This window comes from Scyliorhinus torazame, chromosome 5, assembly GCF_047496885.1.
Source record: "Scyliorhinus torazame isolate Kashiwa2021f chromosome 5, sScyTor2.1, whole genome shotgun sequence".
Taxonomy (NCBI): domain Eukaryota; kingdom Metazoa; phylum Chordata; class Chondrichthyes; order Carcharhiniformes; family Scyliorhinidae; genus Scyliorhinus; species Scyliorhinus torazame.
Window position 1 is genome coordinate 170,171,490 of NC_092711.1, and position 18,949 is coordinate 170,190,438.

General features: G+C 47.5%; 1 protein-coding gene across 3 annotated transcripts; it reads right to left on the bottom strand.

The window, feature by feature from the left end:
* Positions 1–6,579: 6,579 nt before the first annotated feature.
* On the bottom strand, positions 6,580–18,661 carry LOC140420614 (uncharacterized). 3 transcript variants are annotated; one of them, XR_011946477.1, is made up of 2 exons: positions 10,669–12,772; positions 6,580–7,079 (listed from the first exon to the last, which is right to left on the bottom strand). XR_011946477.1 is itself a non-coding variant. In XM_072504607.1 (2 exons), exon 2 carries the CDS (start codon positions 11,925–11,927, stop codon positions 11,001–11,003), a length of 927 nt encoding a protein of 308 aa, XP_072360708.1. In that variant the 5' UTR covers positions 11,928–12,271; positions 14,614–18,661; the 3' UTR covers positions 9,059–11,000. The 3 variants fall into 3 exon arrangements, 2 of the variants coding, with proteins under 2 accessions (XP_072360708.1, XP_072360707.1); XM_072504607.1 differs by lacking the exon at positions 6,580–7,079 and adding an exon at positions 14,614–18,661 and having other exon boundaries at positions 9,059–12,271; XM_072504606.1 differs by lacking the exon at positions 6,580–7,079 and adding an exon at positions 12,798–13,792 and having other exon boundaries at positions 9,059–12,271.
* Between the last annotated feature and the right edge of the window lie 288 nt (positions 18,662–18,949).

Sequence of the window (18,949 nt, forward strand, 5' to 3'; positions counted from 1 at the left end):
AAAATAAGCTTTCAGGTGAACAAGGATATCGAGGGGGAATGGGACTGACTGGATTGCTGTGCAGAGAGTCAGCACTGACTTGAGTTTCCAAAAGGATTTCGTCAGTGCTGCAATAACTGTATGACTGGAAATAGATAATGTAGCTACAGTACTATATTACAGAACTAGAAATAATAATACATGTATTTTATTACTGTACCATCAATAATATATCTAATACATTCCATATAACACTAGATATATATCTCTCCGATATAACATTTTTAAAAATTATTTTACGGGGTGTGGACATCGATGATGAGGCCAGCATTTATTGCCCATCCCTAGTTGCCCTTCAGAAGGTGGTGATGAGTTGCCTTCTTGAACCGCTGCAGTCCTTGAATTGTAGGTACTGAGGTTCCCAGGTATCTGCTGCTCTTGGCCTTCTAGATAGTAGTGGTTGTGAGTTTGGAAGGTGCTGTCTGAGGAACCTTGGTGAGTTACTGCAGTGCACATTGTAGATGGTATACACGGCTGTCACTGTTCGTCGGTGGTGGCGTGTTTGAATATTCGTGGAATGGGGAGCAGTCAAGCAGGCTGCTTTGTTCTGGATGGTGTAGAGCAGCATCTTGAGTGTTATTGGAGTTACACTCAACCAGGCAAGTGGTGATTATCCTATTACACGCCTGACTTGTGCCTTGTATATAGTGGACAGGCTTTGGGGGTCAGGAGGTGCGTTACTCGCTGTAGTCTTTGGCCTGCCCTGGTGGCCAACACATTAATATGGCTAGTCCAGTTCAGTTTCTGATCAATGATAACCCTCAGGATGTTGGTTGTGGAGGATTCAGCGATACTAATGCCACTGAAAGTCAAGGGGCGGTGATTAGATCCTCCTTTGTAGGAGATGGTCATTGCCTGACACTCGTGTAGCATAAATGTAACTTCCACTTATCAGCCCACATCAGGATACTGAAAAGGTCATGCTGCATTTGGACATGGACTGCTTCATTATCTGAGGAGTCACGAATGGTGGTAAACATTGTGCAGTCATCCACAAACATCCCCACTTCTCACCTTATCATGAAAGGGAGGTAATTGATGAAGCAGCGAAAGATGGCTGGGCCAAGGAGTGCGCCCTGAGGAACTCCTGGAGCTGAGATGATTGACCTCCAACCACCACAACCATCTTCCCTTGTGCCAGGTATGACTCCAAACAGCGGAGAATTTTCCCCGATTATCATTGACTCCAGTTTAGCTGGGGCTCCTTGATGCCATACTCGGTCAAATGCTGGTTCAGCACACTGGGCTAAATCGCTGGCTTTTAAAGCAGACCAAGCAGGCCAGCAGCACGATTCAATTCCCATACCAGCCTCCCCGAACAGGCGCTGGAATGTGGCGACTAGGGGCTTTTCACAGTAACTTCATTGAAGCCTACTTGTGACAATAACGATTTTAATTTCATTTTCATTTCATACTGCCTTGATACCAAGGGCAGTCACTCTCACCTCTTTTGACCATGTTTGAACCAAGGCTGTAATGAGGTCAGGAGCTGAGTGACCCTGGTTGGACCCAAACTGAGCGTCTGTGAGCAGGTTTTGCTGAGTAAGTACCACTTGATAGCGCTGTTAATGACTCCTTTCATCACTTTGCTGATGGTGGAGTGTATTCCGACAGGGAAGTAATTGGTTGGGTTTGATTTGTCCTGTTTACTGTTCCCTTTCATGTCAGCCATCTCCTGGGGAAACTAGCCCTTTAAATGTGAACATTAGGAAAGAGATCATCATTTTAGCCAGACAAATAAATGTGTCAAGCTGAGGGAGCAAAGGATGTCAATGCCTTTAAGAGAGAGAGAGAGACCTGGGCCAAGCTTTGCAGAGTCTGCACCCTCCCTGGATTCACTTCCTTTCCCTTTAGTTGCTGCAAGTCACCAGTTGAAGGTCAGAATGAGACAATAAATGGAAAGAGGGAGAAAAGAAAGTGTTATCCTCACAGATGTTGGAGACAAGAGTCTGTGTGCAGCTCAAGCTCATTCAGGGTTGGGGGAACAACAGTTTTGCTCGGCAGAAAACACCATGTCCAGCTTCCGCATTGAGACAATGTGGGAGCTGTGATTGGTGGAGGAGCAGAATCCTTCCGGTCCTCCAATCTTCCTATTGGTCAACACCTCAGCAGGAAGGTCAGCAGAAGTGAGCTCCCCTACACATGCGCAGTTTCCCCTTCCCTTAGAAATGCGCAGACCCGGGTGAGGGGCTGTGGAAACCATCGACGGTCGGAACTGTCAGCCGTTTGCCTGGGAACCTTGTCTCGAGGATATGTGGGGGATGGGGAACAATGGATGGGGCGGGGCTCCCGCGTCTGCGCGCTGGCAAATGACGTCACCCCAGAGCGGACTCATTCCTATTGGTTGATTTAGAGGCCGAGTTCCTTTGCGATGTCACAATGTGGAGGTTGGACAATAAGTTTCAGACTAAAACATTCTCCTCTGGGCAACATCTGGGAGGAAATCAATGTCTCCCCCTTTCATAAATTCATAAGATATAGGAGCAGAATGAGGCCATTTGGCCCATCGAGTATAACCCTTCAACCCCGATTAAAAATCTGTCGAACTCCTCCCTAAAATTACTGTCCCAGCTCCACCGCACTCTGGGGTAGTGAATTGCACAGATTCACAGCCCTTTGGGAGAAGCAGCTTCTCCTCAACTCTTTGGAATTTGCTACCACTTTTTAAAAATAATATTTATTGTCACAAGTAGGCTTACATTATTAACACTGCAATGAAGTTACTCTGAAAAGCCCAACTCGCCACATTTTGGCACCTGTTGGGCACACGGAGAATTCAGAAAGTCCAAATTATCGAACAGCACGCCCTTCGGGGCTTGTGTGAGGAAACTGAAGCACCCGGTGGAATCATAGAATTTACAGTGCAGAAGGAGGGCATTCAGCCCATCGAGTCTGCACCAGCCCCTGGAAAGAGCACCCCACCCCAGCCAACGCCCCAACCCATCCCCGTAACCCAGGAAACCCACCTAACCTTTTTGGACACTAAGGGCAATTTATCATGGCCAATCTACCTTTTACATGCCCAATCCACGTAACCTGCACATCTTTGGACTGTGGGAGGAAACCAGGCCACCCGTACAAAGCCTACGAAGACACAGGGAGAACATACAGACTCCACACAGCCAGTGACCCAAGCCAGAATCGAACCTGGGACCCTGGAGCTGTGAAGCAACTGTGATCACCACTGTGCTACCATGCTGCCCATCTTATCCTAAGACTATTACCTCTCGTTCTAAAATGCCTGAAAGACGTGCTGTTAGGTGAATTGAACATTCTAAATTCTCCTTCAGTGTACCCTAACAGGCGCCAGAATGTGGCAACATGGGGAGTTTCACAGTAACTTCATTGCTGTTTGGTTTTTTAAAATTTAAAGTACCCAATTCATTTTTTCCAATTCAGGGGCAATTTAGCGTGGCCAATCCACCTAGGCTGCACATCTTTGGGTTGAGGGGGCGAACCCACTCAAACCGGGGAGACTGCAAACTCCGCACGGACAGTGACCCAGATCCGGGATCGAACCTGGTACCTCGGCGCCATGAGGCGGCAGTGCTAACCACTGCACCACCGTGCTGCCTCATTGTGGTGTTAATGTAAGCCTACTTGTGACAAAAATGCAGATTATTATTATTATTATTATTAAGTGGGAGTAGCCTCTCCAAGGCAGCCTTCAGGACGCGCGACAATGCAGAATCGCCAAGCAGAAACTTTTAGCCAAGTTCCGCACATGGGTACGGCCTTGACCGGGACCTTGGATTCATGTCACATTACATTCACCCCCCCCCCCCCCCCCCCACCATCTGGCCTGGGCTTGCAAAATTCTACCAACTGTCCTGGCTTGAGACAATTCGCCCCTCTTTAACCTGTGATTATCCCTCTCTCCAGTCCCTCCGTCTGGACCTGTAAATACTTAATTACCTGCAAAGACTCGCATTCAAAAGTATCGTCTTGTATCATTGACTTTGTCTATGTATGTTTCTGGAACCCACCTCTTCATTCACCTGAGGAAGGAGCTGTCCGAAAGCTAGTGATTCGAAACAAACCTGTTGGGCTTTAACCTGGTGCTGTAAGACTTCTTACTGTGCTCACTCCAGTCCAATGCGGGCATTACCCCATTAAAGTAAAGGGGCAAAGTGGCAACATGGTGGCACAGTGGTTAGTGCTGCTGCCTGACGGCGCCGAGGTCCCAGGTTTGATCCCGGCTCTGGGTCACTGTCCGTATGGAGTTTGCACATTCTCCCCGTGTTTGCGTGGGTTTCACCCCCACAACCCAAAGATGTGCAGGGTAGGTAAACTGGTATTGCTAAATTGCCCCTTAATTGGAAAAAATAAATTGGGTACTCTAAAATTTCAAAAAAAGTAAAAGGGCAAAGTCTATTTATAGTTTAAGAGATACATTCCTAATAAAAACAGTGTTTAGGCACTGTTGCTTCTAGTTTTTTGCAGTAAAAGTTATAAAATCTGAAATTTTTGCCTTATGACTCTTTAATTTGTTCACTGGGTTTAGAATTTATCATTTAAAGTTACTGATCTGTTCAGAAATCTTACACAGTTGATTTAGAGCTACAAGTTTCAACTTCCCATTAAGCCTCAGGCAACTTCTGTCTCTCCATTGCTCATGTCAATGACAGCCCAGCAACAGAGCTGAGGGCTGGAGATGCTGTCACTCCTTGTAGGAGCTGGAATCAGTAGAAAGAAGAACCATAGTTTCTGGTTGAGCTATTTGTTCGCTGTCTGACCATATATAAATAGCTAACCAGGTCATATGCTGTGATGAGGGTTTAGAAACAGACCCTGGGTAGACGAGTTCACTGAAGCTGTGGGCTTGTCAGCTGTACAGTGAAACCAGGCATCCAACAGCCACAGAGACCTCTAATATTGGACACTGGGTTTAACCCTGTTCTGTAAAAAACAGACCTATCTGATACTGGGGGTGATATGGTTAATCTGACCCTTAATTCATTTAATTCCAAAAGTGAATAACATTGATTCAAGTATAGTGATTACTCTGTTAATCTGTCAACAAAGTGGTGTCAGTTCATGCAGATCTCTGTCTGAACTCAATTTAATTACATATTTTTGTTACTGACTAGTATAGTGTCCAATCTAAAAGGATGGTAGCACAGTGGTTAGCACAGTTGCTTCTCAGCTCCAGGGTCCCAGGTTCAATTCCCGGCTTGAGTCACTCTCTGTGAGGAGTCTGCACTTTCTCCCCGTGTCTGCGTGGGTTTCTACCGGGTGCTCCGGTTTCCTCCCAGTCCAAAGATGTACAGGTCAGATGGATTGGTCATGATAAATTGCTCTTAGTGTTCAGAAAAGATTAGCTGGGGTTACTGGGTATCAGGGGTAGGGTGGAGGCATGGGCTTAAGTAGGGTGCTCTTTCAAAGAGCCGGTGCAGACTCGATGGGCCAAATGGCCCCCTTCTGCACTGTAAATTCCATGATTCCTCTATGACACAGCTCAGAATAGGGATGTTTGGTTTGTGTTTCCTGTCTGCAAAACCTCTCTGCTCATCGCCTGGGAAAGGTGATTACAAAGGACATCGCTGTAAGTAAAGGGTAGAAATCCAGAACTGACAATTCTAGTCATCAGAGAACATACTTTTCCCTCTCAAACTATAAATCACTGTTCCCCACACATTCCCTATTGATTATAGATCGAATACATCCTCCTATCACATTACCATGGGCACCTCACCAGCAGAGAGACAGGAAGGTGCTGGAGGATGGACTGGAAATGGGGCTCTACCAATCAGGGCACAAGGTTTGGGACAATGTGTGTGTGTGTGGGGGGGGGGGGCTTTGGTATCGTGACTCACAGGGTTCAGTTCTCATGTCCAAAGCAGGGAGTCACGGGAACAGGGTACAGAGGAACCAAAGAGAAACAATTTGGATCCTGAACATTGTGAACATCTTTTACTCTGGTTGTCTTTGATCCTCAAGTCATTTTGTCTTTCTCACCTTGTTTGTTTCATTAATTAACATTTGTTATAAAAATGTTGATTTTTGAGACTTTTCATGATTAGATTGATGCACTTTTGGGAAAGTGGGTGAGAGGGGTTGACAGGCTCTTATTAAAAATAAATTTAGAGTACCGAATTATGTTTTATCCAATTAAGGGGCAATTTAGCAGAGCCAATCCACCTCCCCTGCACATCTTTGGGTTGTGGGGGTGAGACCCATGCAGACACTGGGAGAATGTGCAAACTCCACACAGACAGTGACCTGGGGCTGAGATCGAATCCGGGTCCTCAGCGCCAGGAGGCAGCAGTGCTAACCACTGCATCACCATGCCGTCCCTGACAGACTCTTTTAACAGAAAGTGAGTCCCTCCAAGGTAATTGGCAAAGGAGCCAGAGGGACAGATGAGATTTTATTTTTGACACTGCGATGTTAGACAATGGGCTTCCGGGAGTCAATACAACCTTTATCCATCTTTCCCAAATTCGGGAATGATTCACAGTGATAACCCTTATTGGTGACAGCGGTTAGATTTTATTCAGTAGAAACAAGAGCTGACACATGCTAATGTCTGAGCAGTTGTATCAAAGTGCAGCAGCATTACCATTACACTCTGGGTAGAAGCACCATCTCCAGGTAAATGCTCCCTGCTCTGCCCCAGATGCCATGGTCCCAGTCAGTGGAATATGTAAAACCTCAACAAATCTCTGTGCTCGGGGAATCCCTTCTTATACTTTATTACATCACAAAGTCTGTGGAGACTGATTTCACCCAATCATTGCTGAGCTAACATTTGAACGGACCAATTACAAAACCAGCCATTGAACCATCTGTACCCACTCAAGCCACATCAAATTCGCAAACAATGGTCTTCCCCACACTCCGTCCCCGGTACAGGGAGTCAGCATTCCCATGTCAAGCAGTGAAAACATGGTGGCCTTGACACTCAGGGTGTTGTCTAGGATTCCAGGCATTCTTGTTTTTTCTGTCCTCTGGGATTTGTTTATCTCCCTGTTCCCACACAGCAAGTTGTCTGTTCTCAGCTCTGTTCGATTTCTGCTGGAGTTTGGTCCCTTTTACACCTTTCGGATCAATAAAACATTTGGTCAGCGAAGACCCAAACCACAATTTCCCATCCTGTCACCTGTCAACCATCCTTACCCAGAGCGTAATCTCAACAGGAATAAAAACAGAAGTGGAACAATCAAATTCAAAATAAATCCACAGCCAGTCACAGAATTTAATTTAATGTTCACTAATTAGCAAGAAAACCCGAAGCAGGGAGTCCCCCAGGATTCTTACACTCCACACCTTGAGGGAGAGGAGAACTCTCTCTCTGACCCCCTCACTCAATTTCACTCCATTATTTTCCAGTACTGTTCTGGCTCCACCTGGGGTAACATCTACTCGATCTTTTCGTCTCCTGAAGGAGCACCATGAGTTCTTGGTTACTGGTACAGTGGGACAGATGTTTCAAGGAGTAGATGAAACATGGACGTAAAAGATTCTCCAACTCTCTCTTTACCCCCGTTCAACTTGTGAGCACTTCTTACTTGTATTATTTCTCCCAAGTCCATTATTGGCCCAACTGAATTTTTAAATTAAAAAATACATATAGTTACAGGATGTGGGCCTTGCTGGCTAGACCCAGCATTTATTGAACATCCCTAGTTTCCTTAGAGAAGGTAGTGGTGAGCTGCCTTCTTGAACCACTGCAGTCCATGTGATGTTGGTATATCCACTGTGCTATTAGCGACTGAAGGAACAGCAATATATTTGCAGATCAGGATGGTGTGTGGCTTGGAGAGGAACATCCACATGGTGCTGTTCCCATGTGTCTGCTGTCCTTGTCCTATATGGTAGTGATCATGGGTTTGGAAGGTACTGCCTGAGGAGCCTTGGTGAGTTCCTGCTGTGCATCTTCTAGATGGTACACACACTTCTGCTCCTGTGCCTTGGGTGGTGGAGGGAGTGAATGTTTGTGGGTGGGTGCCAGTGAAACAAGCTGCATTGTCTTGGAAGGTGCCGACCTTATTTAATTTTGGAGATGCACTCAGCCAGGTAACTGGAGAGTGATCCATCACACTCCTGAACTCAAGATAATGGGCAGGCTTTCAGGAATGAGGAGGTGAGTGACTCACAGCAGGATTCCCAGCCTCTGACCCACTCTTGTAGCCACAGTATTTTATGGCTAGTCCAGTTCAGTTTCTGGTCAATGGTAACCCCCAAGATGTTGATAGTGGGATATTTAGCAATGGTAATGCCATTGAATGTCATGGGGAGGTGGTTAGATTCTCTCATGAGGGAGGTGGTCATTGCCTGGCATTTGTGTGGCTCAAAGTTACTTGCAGGACTGCAGAGCTCAAATCTGATCGATTGGTTGTTGGATCGTTTAGCTCTGTCTATTGATTGCTGCTTTTGATGTCTGGCATGCAAATAGTCCGGTTTCATTCATAATACCATTCCTGCCTCGCAGTGCCAGGGACCTGGATTCAATTCCAGCCTTGGGTGACTGTCTGTGTGGAGTTTGCACATTCTCCCCGTGTTTGCATGGGTTTCCTCCATCGCTCTGGAGTCCTCTCACAGTTCAAAGATATACAGGTTAAGTGGGATTATGGGGATATGGCGGGGGAATAGACAGGTAGCTGCTCTTGGTAGGGTCCGTGCAGACTCGATGGGCCCAGTGGTCCCCTTCTGCACTGTAGAATTCCATTCTATGGAATAAACATCCTTGCAGATTCTTTCAGCTTTGTGCTGGGCCATTTCAGAGTCAACCACATTGCTGTGGATCTGGAGTCACATGTAGTCCAGACCAGGTAAGGAAGATTTCCTTCCCTAACGGGCATTCGTAAACCAGATGGGTTTTTTCTACCAATAATGGACAAGATCATGAGACTTTTAGTTTGCATTTTTAATATATGTATTTTATTCCAAACACAATCAATTATACAAATAAACAACAATCAAATACCATTGGCTTTCAAACGGTTTGTCATTTTCCCCCTTTTCTTCCCTAAACTACCCCAACATCCCTTTCCCAACTGACCCCCCCCCCCCCAGCCACTCACCCACGGCGACAAACAGATCCTCAAATAGAGACAGAAAGACCCTCCGTCTTAAGTAGAACCCTCTTCACCCTCGGAGAACGTAGTCTTCTCCAAATCCCCCAACCATGCCGATACCTTCGGTGGGGCAACCGACCTCCAACCCAGTGAGATTTGCCGCCGGGCAATCAGAGTGGTGAAGACCCCCTTCCTCTCCAGCAGCTCTGGCAGATCCGAAACACCAGAAAGCCGCACCAAAGAGCACGGTGTCATCGTCACCACCACACTTCCGGCAGGGTCTCGGAAATCAATGGCCAGAATCCCCCAACTTCGGGCACACCCAAAACATGTGAACATGATTGACAGGCCCCCTCCTGTACGACATCTGTCCTCAACCTCAGGGAAGAACCCACCCATATGAGCTCAAGTCATAACATGCAAAAAAACAACATAACATTTACAAAACTTGTATATACACGTCGAGACAGAACAGAACCCACCATTACTCCTCCCCAACCCATGCTCCTTGACCAAGTCATCCGCTTCTTCTGTCCTTTGCCCTTGTGAAAGTCACCCAGAGTTTGTCCGGATACAACACCCCAAACCAGACCTTGGCCGAAAGAGCACCGCCTGGGCCCTGTTACAACCCGCCTGCCATTTGGCCAAGTCGGCCCCAATGTCCTGGTAGATCCGGATCAGATTCCCCTCCCAGCTACAGTCTCACGTCGACTTCACCCACCTCAGAATCCTCTCCTTCTCCTGGAACCGGTGCATCAGGCCGATCACTGCCCACGGCGGCTCCCCAGCTCTCGGCCTCCGTTGTAATGATCGGGGGGCCTGATCCACCTCCGGGACCTTATCGAAGAACCCCTCCTCAACCAGCTTTGTGAACATTTTCAATACATTCCCCGTGGCACTCATTCCCTCCACCCCTTCCTCAGACCTACAATTCGTGGATTCTGTCGCCTGGACTGATTCTCCTGGTCGTCCACCTTCGCCCTCAGCACCTTGCAGGCCTCTCCCAGCATCACCATCTCTGCCTCCTGCAACACAATCTGATCACTGTGATCCAACACCGTCCTTTCCACCTCTCAGATCATCACACCTTGTGACTGCAGGCATTCCTCCACCCGCTCCAAAGTCCCACAAAGAGGGGCTACTGTTTCCTCAATCGCCCTGGACCAGTCCTCTTACATCTCTTTCCGATGCTGTCGAAACACCCTCCAACTCCACCATACTCTCAGTTGCTGTACCACACAGATCCTGCATCTCAAGCCAAGGCTATACTCGACTTTTGCCAGGTGTTGTAACCTGCTGATATTCCACTTTGGAGGAGAAACCACTTCCCTCCACTTATTCTGCACTTTTTACAAACAAAGTGCCCATTAACCGGGCAGAAAGGGCCAGAAATCCAAGCTTCCAAGCAGAAGTCACCTTGTGTTCGGCTGATTAACTCATGGCCTCCACTGGTGTCGTTCCAGGACATTTTTGTCATTTAATCTCACCAATCCCTTATTTTCTCTTTTGTTCTGTCTCATCCTCCCCCCTTTCTCACCAGCATCAAACCCATCACATTTCTCCCTCTCTTTAGTTCTGAGGTAGAGTTACATTGGACGTGGAATATTACCTCTGTTTCTCTCTCACAGATGCTGCCAGACCTGCTGCGTTTTTCCAGTTCTTTCTGTATTAATTTTAGAGCTACCTGGAATGGGGGAAAAACACTATTTACTATTCAGGATAAAATAAATGTCCTTCATCAGCTTTCGTGGATCATTTCAGTGGAAATGTGCTCTCCCAGGCTCAAAGAGCATCAGCCCACTGGAGGCAAAGTCGTGAGACCGGTCAGTCCAGCAGAAAGAAACTCTCCGACCCTCCCCCTTCACCAAGTGTCAGAATGAACATGGTTCAGTCCTGGATGTGATTAACAGCAGCAATAACAGCAGAATCCAACCCCTGTCATCACTTGTGAACTCGCTGGTGTCTCAGCAGAAGTGTTGACCAAGTGAATCCCTTCCCACACACTGTGCAGATGAATGGCCTCTCCCCAGTGTGAACTCGCTGGTGTGCTTGCAGATTGGGTAACTGAGTGAATCTCTTCCCACAGTCAGAGCAGGTGAACGGCCTCTCCCCAGTGTGAATTCGCTGGTGTGCCTGCAGGTGGGCTAACCGGGTGAATCCTGTCCCACAGTCAGAGCAGGTGAACGGCCTCTCCCCAGTGTGAATTCGCTGGTGTGCCTGCAGGTGGGATAACCGGGTGAATCCTGTCCCACAGTCAGAGCAGGTGAACGACCTCTTCCCAGTGTGAATTCGCTCGTGTCTCCGCAGGTTGCTTATTTGAGTGAATCCCTTTCTACACTGAGAGCAGGTGAACGGCCTCTCTCCGGTGTGCAGGATCTGGTGTATCAGCAGATGGGATGAGTTTTGAAACCTCTTTGTGCAGTGAGAGCAGCTGAACGGTCTCTGCCTGGTGCGAATGCACTGATGGTTCATCAGTTTGTGAGACCTTTTGAAGCTGCTCCCACAGTCAGAGCATTTAAAGGGTCTCTCATTGCTGTGAGTGACAGTGTGGCCCAGCAGATTGGATACCTGAGTAAATCCCTTCCCACACTCACTGTGGGTGAATGGTCTCTCCTCAGTGTGAACTTGTTGGTGTGTACGCAGTTCGGATGAAGTACTGAACCCCTTCCTACACGTGGAGCAGGTGAATGGCTTCTCCCCGACATGGACTGGCTGGTGCTTCTTCAGGTTGGATAACGTAATGAATCCCTTCCCACACTGAGAGCAGGTGAACGGCCTCTCCCCAGTGTGAATGCGTTGATGAGTTTCCAGTATAGATGGGAATCTTAATCTCTTCCCACAGTCCCCACATTTCCATGGTTTCTCCATGGTGCTGGTGTCCTTGTGTCTCTCCAGGTTGGACAGTCAATTGAAGGCTCACACAGAACTCATGTACGGTCTCTCCCTGCTGTTTATTTTCAGTTTGTGTAACTGGTTAAAGCTCTTTCCAGTCAGTGCTCTGGAACACTCTCATTCAGGTCTGTGTGTCTCGGTGATTTTCCAGTCACACTGATGGTTAAAACCATCTGAAGCAGGAAGAACAGACAAACCTTTTTCCTTCTCGATTCAAGGGCTGATGATATTCAAGTCCCCGTGAATTGAGTGAATCTGTCAAATCGGGACGTGAGGTTTGGTTTGAGATTTCTGTCTGTAATTCTTCCTCTTCTGATATCCTGTAAAAGGAGTTTACAAAGTACATCATTGTCAGTACAGGATCGGAATTCAGAACAGACTTTTCTAGTTTCTATGGAATATTCTTTCCTCTCTCATTCTCCAAAAGCTGTAAGTCTCCGTCCCACACACTCTCCCTCCATTCTCACTCTGCTCCCAATTCTCCTGAAGGTGCTGATTCAAGCTGATTGACAGATCCATGCTCACTGCTTACAATCGTGGACAGAGAGCCCTGGAAATCTTCATGCAGACTGCCAGCCTAACGGAAATATGTAACAGGACGAAAATTGTGTTTAATGTAAAGGATTGTATCAGTTGATTAAGATACAGGAGGTAGTGATTGATCATGATCTGGAACTTTCTGCCTATGAAGGTTCTCAAGCAGAGATGATCAATAATTTCTAACTGAATTGGATGGACGCTACAGGGTTACTTTTGTCAATATTAAAGCTTATTATTCCTGTAACCAAAGGCTATCCTTCTCACTATTTACCACCCCTCCAATTTTCGCACAATCCGTGCACTCACCGAGATGCCTGGGCCAACCTTTCCAGAATCTGCACCCTCCCTGGATTCACTTCCTTTTCCTTCAGAGACAGAGTCCTTCCGGTCCTCCAACTGCTCCCATTGGTCAACACCTCAGCAGAAAGGTCAGAGGCTGTGTTCTCTCTGCACATGCGCAGCTTCCCATCGCTCCCAGGGACATGCGCAGTCCGGGCAACCCGCTCGGTGAATAGAGTGGTTCCGTTACCGCGGGGGATTCTGGGTCTGATGGCCGCCATTGCTCATCCGGACTCCAGTCTCCAAACTCCTTGTACTGGGATGAAATGTGGAGGGGGGGTTTCACACTTGTAGGGGTAAGAGCAAAATTGAATTCAGGAGAAACTTCTTTCCAGAGAGTAGTGAGAATGTGGAACTCACTACCACAGTGAGTGGTGGAGGTGAATAACATCGATATATTGAAGAGGAAGCTGGATGAACACATGAGGGAGAAATAAACAGACGGACTCACTGATAGAGTCAGATGGGAAAGCATGGGAGGAGGATGAAGTGAAGTAAAAATACTGGCAGAGATTGGTTGGGCTGAAAAGCCTGTTTCTGTGCTGTATATTCAATGTAATTTAGCCTGGTATTGCCTTTAACTCTGACATAGTCCATTCTGGATTAAGGAGAAAATGTTTCACTCACAGAACATTTCAGATCATTGTTTCCACTATTGTCCAATCAATGCCTTTGCCAGTCCGGTACCTGAGTGAGCTGCTGAGGCAATAAATTCAACCACAAACTTCAAATGGGATTTCTTCCAATATAATTTGAAGAGCAGATCTTTTTTCAAGTGGACTGAATTGGTTATATTTTCTCAGTCACAGTCCTTTCCGACAACAATTATTATTTATCAGCCAGTCTTATTCAAATTATGGAGTCTGTTTTATACAGTAAGGCGTCTCACAACACCAGGTTAAAGTCCAACAGGTTTATTTGAAATCAAAAGGTTTTGGAGCACTGCTCCTTCATCAGGTGAAGTGAGACCTGATGAAGGAGCAGTCCTCTGAATGTTTGTGATTTCAAATAAACCTATTGACTTTATCCTGGTGTTGTGAGACTTCTTACTATGCCTCCTCACCTGCCCCCCCCCCCCCCCCCGCCCCAGTCCAACGCCGGCATCTCCACATCATGTTTTACACAGGACAAAGCATCTGCTTGCTCAGTGGCCCATCCATCACCTGAAACAGTGACTCCCTTGACCTCCAGAGCACAATGGTGGCAGTGTGTGTACCATCTACAAGATGGTTCACGGTAGCACAGTGGTGGGGCAACTCGGTAGCACAGTGGTTGGGACAGCACAGTTGCTTCACAGCTCCAGGGTCCCAGGTTGAATGCCTGGCTTGGGTCATTGTCTGTGCTGAGTCTGCACATTCTCCCCAGGTCTGCATGGATTTCCTCTGGGTGCTCCGGTTTCCTCCCACAGTCCAAAGATGTGCAGGTTAGGTGGATTGGCCAAGATAAATCGCCCTTAGTGTCCAAAAAGGTTTGGTGGGGTTACTGGGTTAAGGGGTTAGGGTGGAGGCATGGTCTTAAGTGGGGTGCTCTTTCCAAGGGCCGGTGCAGACTCGATGGGCTGAATGGCCTCCTTCTGCACTGTAAATTCTATGATCTATGAACTCAACAGAGCTCCTTCGACATCAACTTCTAAACCCATAACCTTGACTGTCATGAAGGACAAGGACAGCAAACACATGGGAATAGCACCACCTGAAATCACCTCAGTGCGACTTGCAATAATCTGCTTCAGGGTCTGTGAATATAAAAAACCCTTCATGTCAATATCTGTGTGCACACAAACCTCTTTAGTTCAGAGCTGGAGGAGAAATTTAATCTGCCCTCTGGAAATGCCTTCAGATACCTTCAGGTCCGCGCCTTTCTAAAAAACAGGTGGTGGCATTTCCGTTGCTACCCCCACGTAGGATAAAGGATAGGGTGGTCTCTGGCACCTGGGTAGGAGAGGGGAAGGTGTCGGACATCTACCAAGAACTACAGGAGGCGGGGGAAGCCCCCGTGGTGGAGCTTAAGGGCAAGTGGGAGGAGGAGCTAGGTGGGAGCTGGATGCAGGCCTATGGGCGGAAGCCCTAAATAGGGTCAATTCCTCTTCATCATGTGCCAGGCTTAGCTTCATTCAGTTTAAGGTGGTCCATCAGGCACACATGACGACAGCAAGAATTAGCAAGTTCTTTGGGGTTAAGGATAGATGTGCGGGAAGCCCAGCGAACCATATCCATATGTTCTGGGCATGTCCGGTTCTCAAAGGATTCTGGCAGGGATTCGCTAAGGCAATGTCCAAGATCCTAAACACGCAGGTGGTGCTGAGTCCAGAGATAGCGATCTTTGGTGTGTCAGACGATCCGGGAGTTGAGGAAGCGAAAGAGGCCGAGGTTTTGGCCTTTGCCTCCCTGATAGCCCGGAGACGGATCATTTTAATGTGGAGGGACTCGAAACTCCCGAGTATGGAGACCTGATTTGGTGACATGGCTGGGTTTCTCAGTCTTGAGAAAATAAAGTTTGCCTTGAGAGGGACCATGACGGGGTTCTCTCGGAGATGGGCATGACTTGCCAATTTTTATACTCAATGCCCCAACCAATGAAGACAAGCATGCCGTATGCCTTCTTAGCTACATGATCCACCTGTGTTGCCACTTTCAGTGATATGTTTATTGTAATTTCCCAATCTACCACAGTCAACTTGCTCCTCATACCATGACAGTTTCCTTCTGCGAGAAACATCCAGAAAAATTAGACAAAAGAACCCTGTAACCGCCATAGCCCATCTTCATGGCAACGTGGCTGCTTTGGGAACTAAATATCTTCCAACGTGCAAACACCTTTTCATTCTGTGCTCCTCATCAAACATGGAACCAGGTAATCGCAACTAGCCTCAAAAATGGTCAGCCCACCGGAGGCAGAGGTGTTAGACCAGCCAGTCCAGCAGAAAGAAACCCTCCAATCATCACCAGTCACCAGATGTCAGAATGAACAAAATGCAGTCCTGGATGTCAGTGAGAGCAGAAACAATAACAACGAAGCCAACATCTGTAATTCATTGTGAACTTGTAGGAGTCACAATAGGCATGATGAATCACAAACCCCTCCCCACATTGAGAGCAGATGAATGGTCTCTCGCCAGAATTAACTCGCTAGTGTATCCGTAGTTGGGACGGTTCATTGAATGTCTCCCCTGCTCAGAGCAGTTGAATGGCCTCTTCCAGGTGTGAACTCGCTAGTATTCCTGCAGGGTGGATATCTGAATCCCTTCTCTCACTAAGAGCACGTTAACGTCTTCTCCCCAGTGTGAACTCGCTGGTGGTTCCGCAGGGTGGATAACCAAGTGAATTCCTTCTCACACTGAGAGCAGGTGAACGGTCTCTCCCTAGTGTGAACTCGCTGGTGTGTCCGCAGGCTCGATGAAGTAGTAATTCCCTTCTCACACTGAGAGCAGGTAAACGGCCTCTCCCCAGTGTGAACCCGCTGATGCCTGCGCAGGTTCGATGAATCAGTGAATCCCTTCTCACACTGAGAGCAGGTGAACGGCCTCTCCCCAGTGTGAACATACTGGTGTATCCGCAGGTTGGATAACTGAGTGAATCCCTTCTCACACTGAGAGCAAGTGAATGGCCTCTTCCTACTGTGAATTCGCTGGTGTGACTTCAGGCTGGATAACAAAGTGAATCCCTTCTCACACTGAGAACAGGTGAATGGCCTCTCCCCAGTGTGAATACGTCGATGAGCTTCCAGCTGAGATGGAGCCCTGAATCCCTTCCCACAGTCCCCACATTTCCACGGTTTCTCCATGTTTGAGGTCTCATTGTGTTTCTCCAGGTTTGACAATCAGTTGAAGCCTCGTCCACATACAGAACACGTGTATTGTCTCTCCCCGCTGTAAATGATGCAATGTCTTTTCAGGCTGTGTAGCTGGTTAAAGCTCTTTCCATAGTCAATACTCTGGAACACTCTCACTCGGGTGTGTGTGTCTCGGTGCTTTTCCAGTCACACTGATGGTTGAAATCTTTTGAAGCCGAAAGAACAGACAAACATTTCTCCTTCTCGATTCAAAGTCCGGTGATATTCAGTTCCAAGGAATTGAGAGACTCAGTCAGATTGAGAGATGACGTTTCAGATTTCTGTCTGTAATTTCTCCTCTTCTAATATCCTGGAAAAACAATTTCTAAAAGACATCACTGTCAGCACTGGATAGAAATTCAGAACAGACAATTCTAGTTTCTAGAGAACATTCTTTTCTCTCTTATTCCCCAAATGCTGTAAATCTCCGTCCCACACACTCTCCCTCCATTCTCACTCTGCTGTATCTAATATTCACCCTCCCAATTCTCCTAAAGGTGTTGATTCAGGCTGATTGACATATCCCTGCTCACTGCTTCCTGTCCTGGTCACAGAGACCGTAACAAATAGGATCTGCAGTTGGCCATTTGGCCCATCGAGCCTGCTCATCTATTCTATGGAATCATTGGCCGATCTATGTCAGCGACATTCTCCGTGTTACTGACCAGAGGCTGAGTGTGCTGACTCAATATCTGTGAGCTCATGAGGCCGAGCTGCAAAACATCAAGGAAAGGATCAACGATCCCGAGGAGAGAATCCTGAATGTTGAGCAAATTGCCTCCTCGGCGAAGGCAAGAATTAAATCCTGGGAAAACCGGCCGAGTGACGTGAGGGAGGTCCTGGAAGATTTGGAAAACTGAAGGTCAGAGAAAGAACATCCGAGTCGTCGGCCTGCCAGAAGGTGTGGAGGGTGAGGCTCCCGTTAGGTTCTTCGAGGACCGGCTGCCACGTTTTCTCAAGCTGGATGTGAAGCCTGGGTGTTTCAAATTAGAAAGGGCATCGGATCCTGTCTTTGAGGCCGAGGAATAGTTTTCATCCTACATGAATAGGATGGGAATAGAAAGATACGGACCCAGGAAGTGTAGAAGATTGTAGTTTAGTCGGGCAGTATGGTCGGCACGGGCTTGGAGAGCCGAAGGGCCTGTTTATGTGCTGTACATTTCTTTGTTCTTTGTGCCTGTAATCATTCACTTCCACAACTTGAAAGATCACCAGAAGGTCCTGGAGACGGGTAAGGCGAGGTGGGACCTGCCTCCATGAGGGAGTGAGGATTTCCTTATTCCAGGATTTTTCAACAGCAACACAAACGAAGCATCGAGACTTTGATGAAGTTTGAAGGGAACTATGTTGCTTTATCCTGTGACCCTGAAAATTATATTTGACAACTCCGTCAAGACTTTCGATAATCCGAATACTGCCTTGGTCTTCGTTCAATCCATGAAGGGCAAAGATTTGGAGGGATGGTTTGCAGCTCGGACTAACTCAGGCTCTAATCCGGACTCTTTCCCTGTCGTGGTGTTGTTGTTTCAATTTGTTATCTTTTATCCTGTTGAAGGGAGTTGTTATTCTGTAAGTCCCGCTTGAATGTCTTTTTCTCCTCGAGTGTTGCAGAGAATTGTATTATCTTATCTGTTATAGTAGATGTGCCGTGTGCTTCCTTCTATTATCCGAGCGTTAATCATGGCAGAACCGAGTGGCGCCATTGCTGAAGGGTGGGTGGTGGTGGATGTAGGTCCTCACGGGTGGGTCTAAAATGTGGGAAGGAAATTCGATCCCCATTCCCTTGTTGGCCCTTATTTTCTTGTCCTCAGAGGTACTTCATTCACTGCACGTTTTCAGGAAGAGTTTTAGTTCTTCCGTTTACTCGGCCCCTGGTATTTCCTCCTCCAGACGTGTAAAGCTCATTCCGGGGGCGGGGGGGGGTGATCATTTGCGTCACTGCTGATGAAAGGTGCAGAATGCTGGAGAACCAGCGGCGTCTGGAGGTTTGTTTGATGAAGGCCCAGAGGGAAGTTTCCGCCGGAGTGAAGCTCAGTCACACAAACACCGCGCTCTGATTGGCTGGAGGACCAGACTCCTTCCGGTCGTGCAACTCTTCCCATTGGTCAATGCCTCTCAGGAGTTGAGCTCACCTGCACACGCGCAGCTTCCACTCTCCTTCAAACATGCGCATTCTCAGGCAGGGGGGAGATCACCGAGCCGCCTCCAGCTCTGGTCGCAGCCGTCAGCCGGTTGCCTGGAAACCTGGTCTCGAGGTGTAGACAGTACGAAGTCTTACAATACCAGGT

Bases quoted from the DNA above. Each gene is read 5' to 3' on its own strand.
- LOC140420614 (XM_072504607.1), bottom strand. From the start codon at position 11,927: ATGGAGAAACCATGGAAATGTGGGGACTGTGGGAAGAGATTAAGATTC.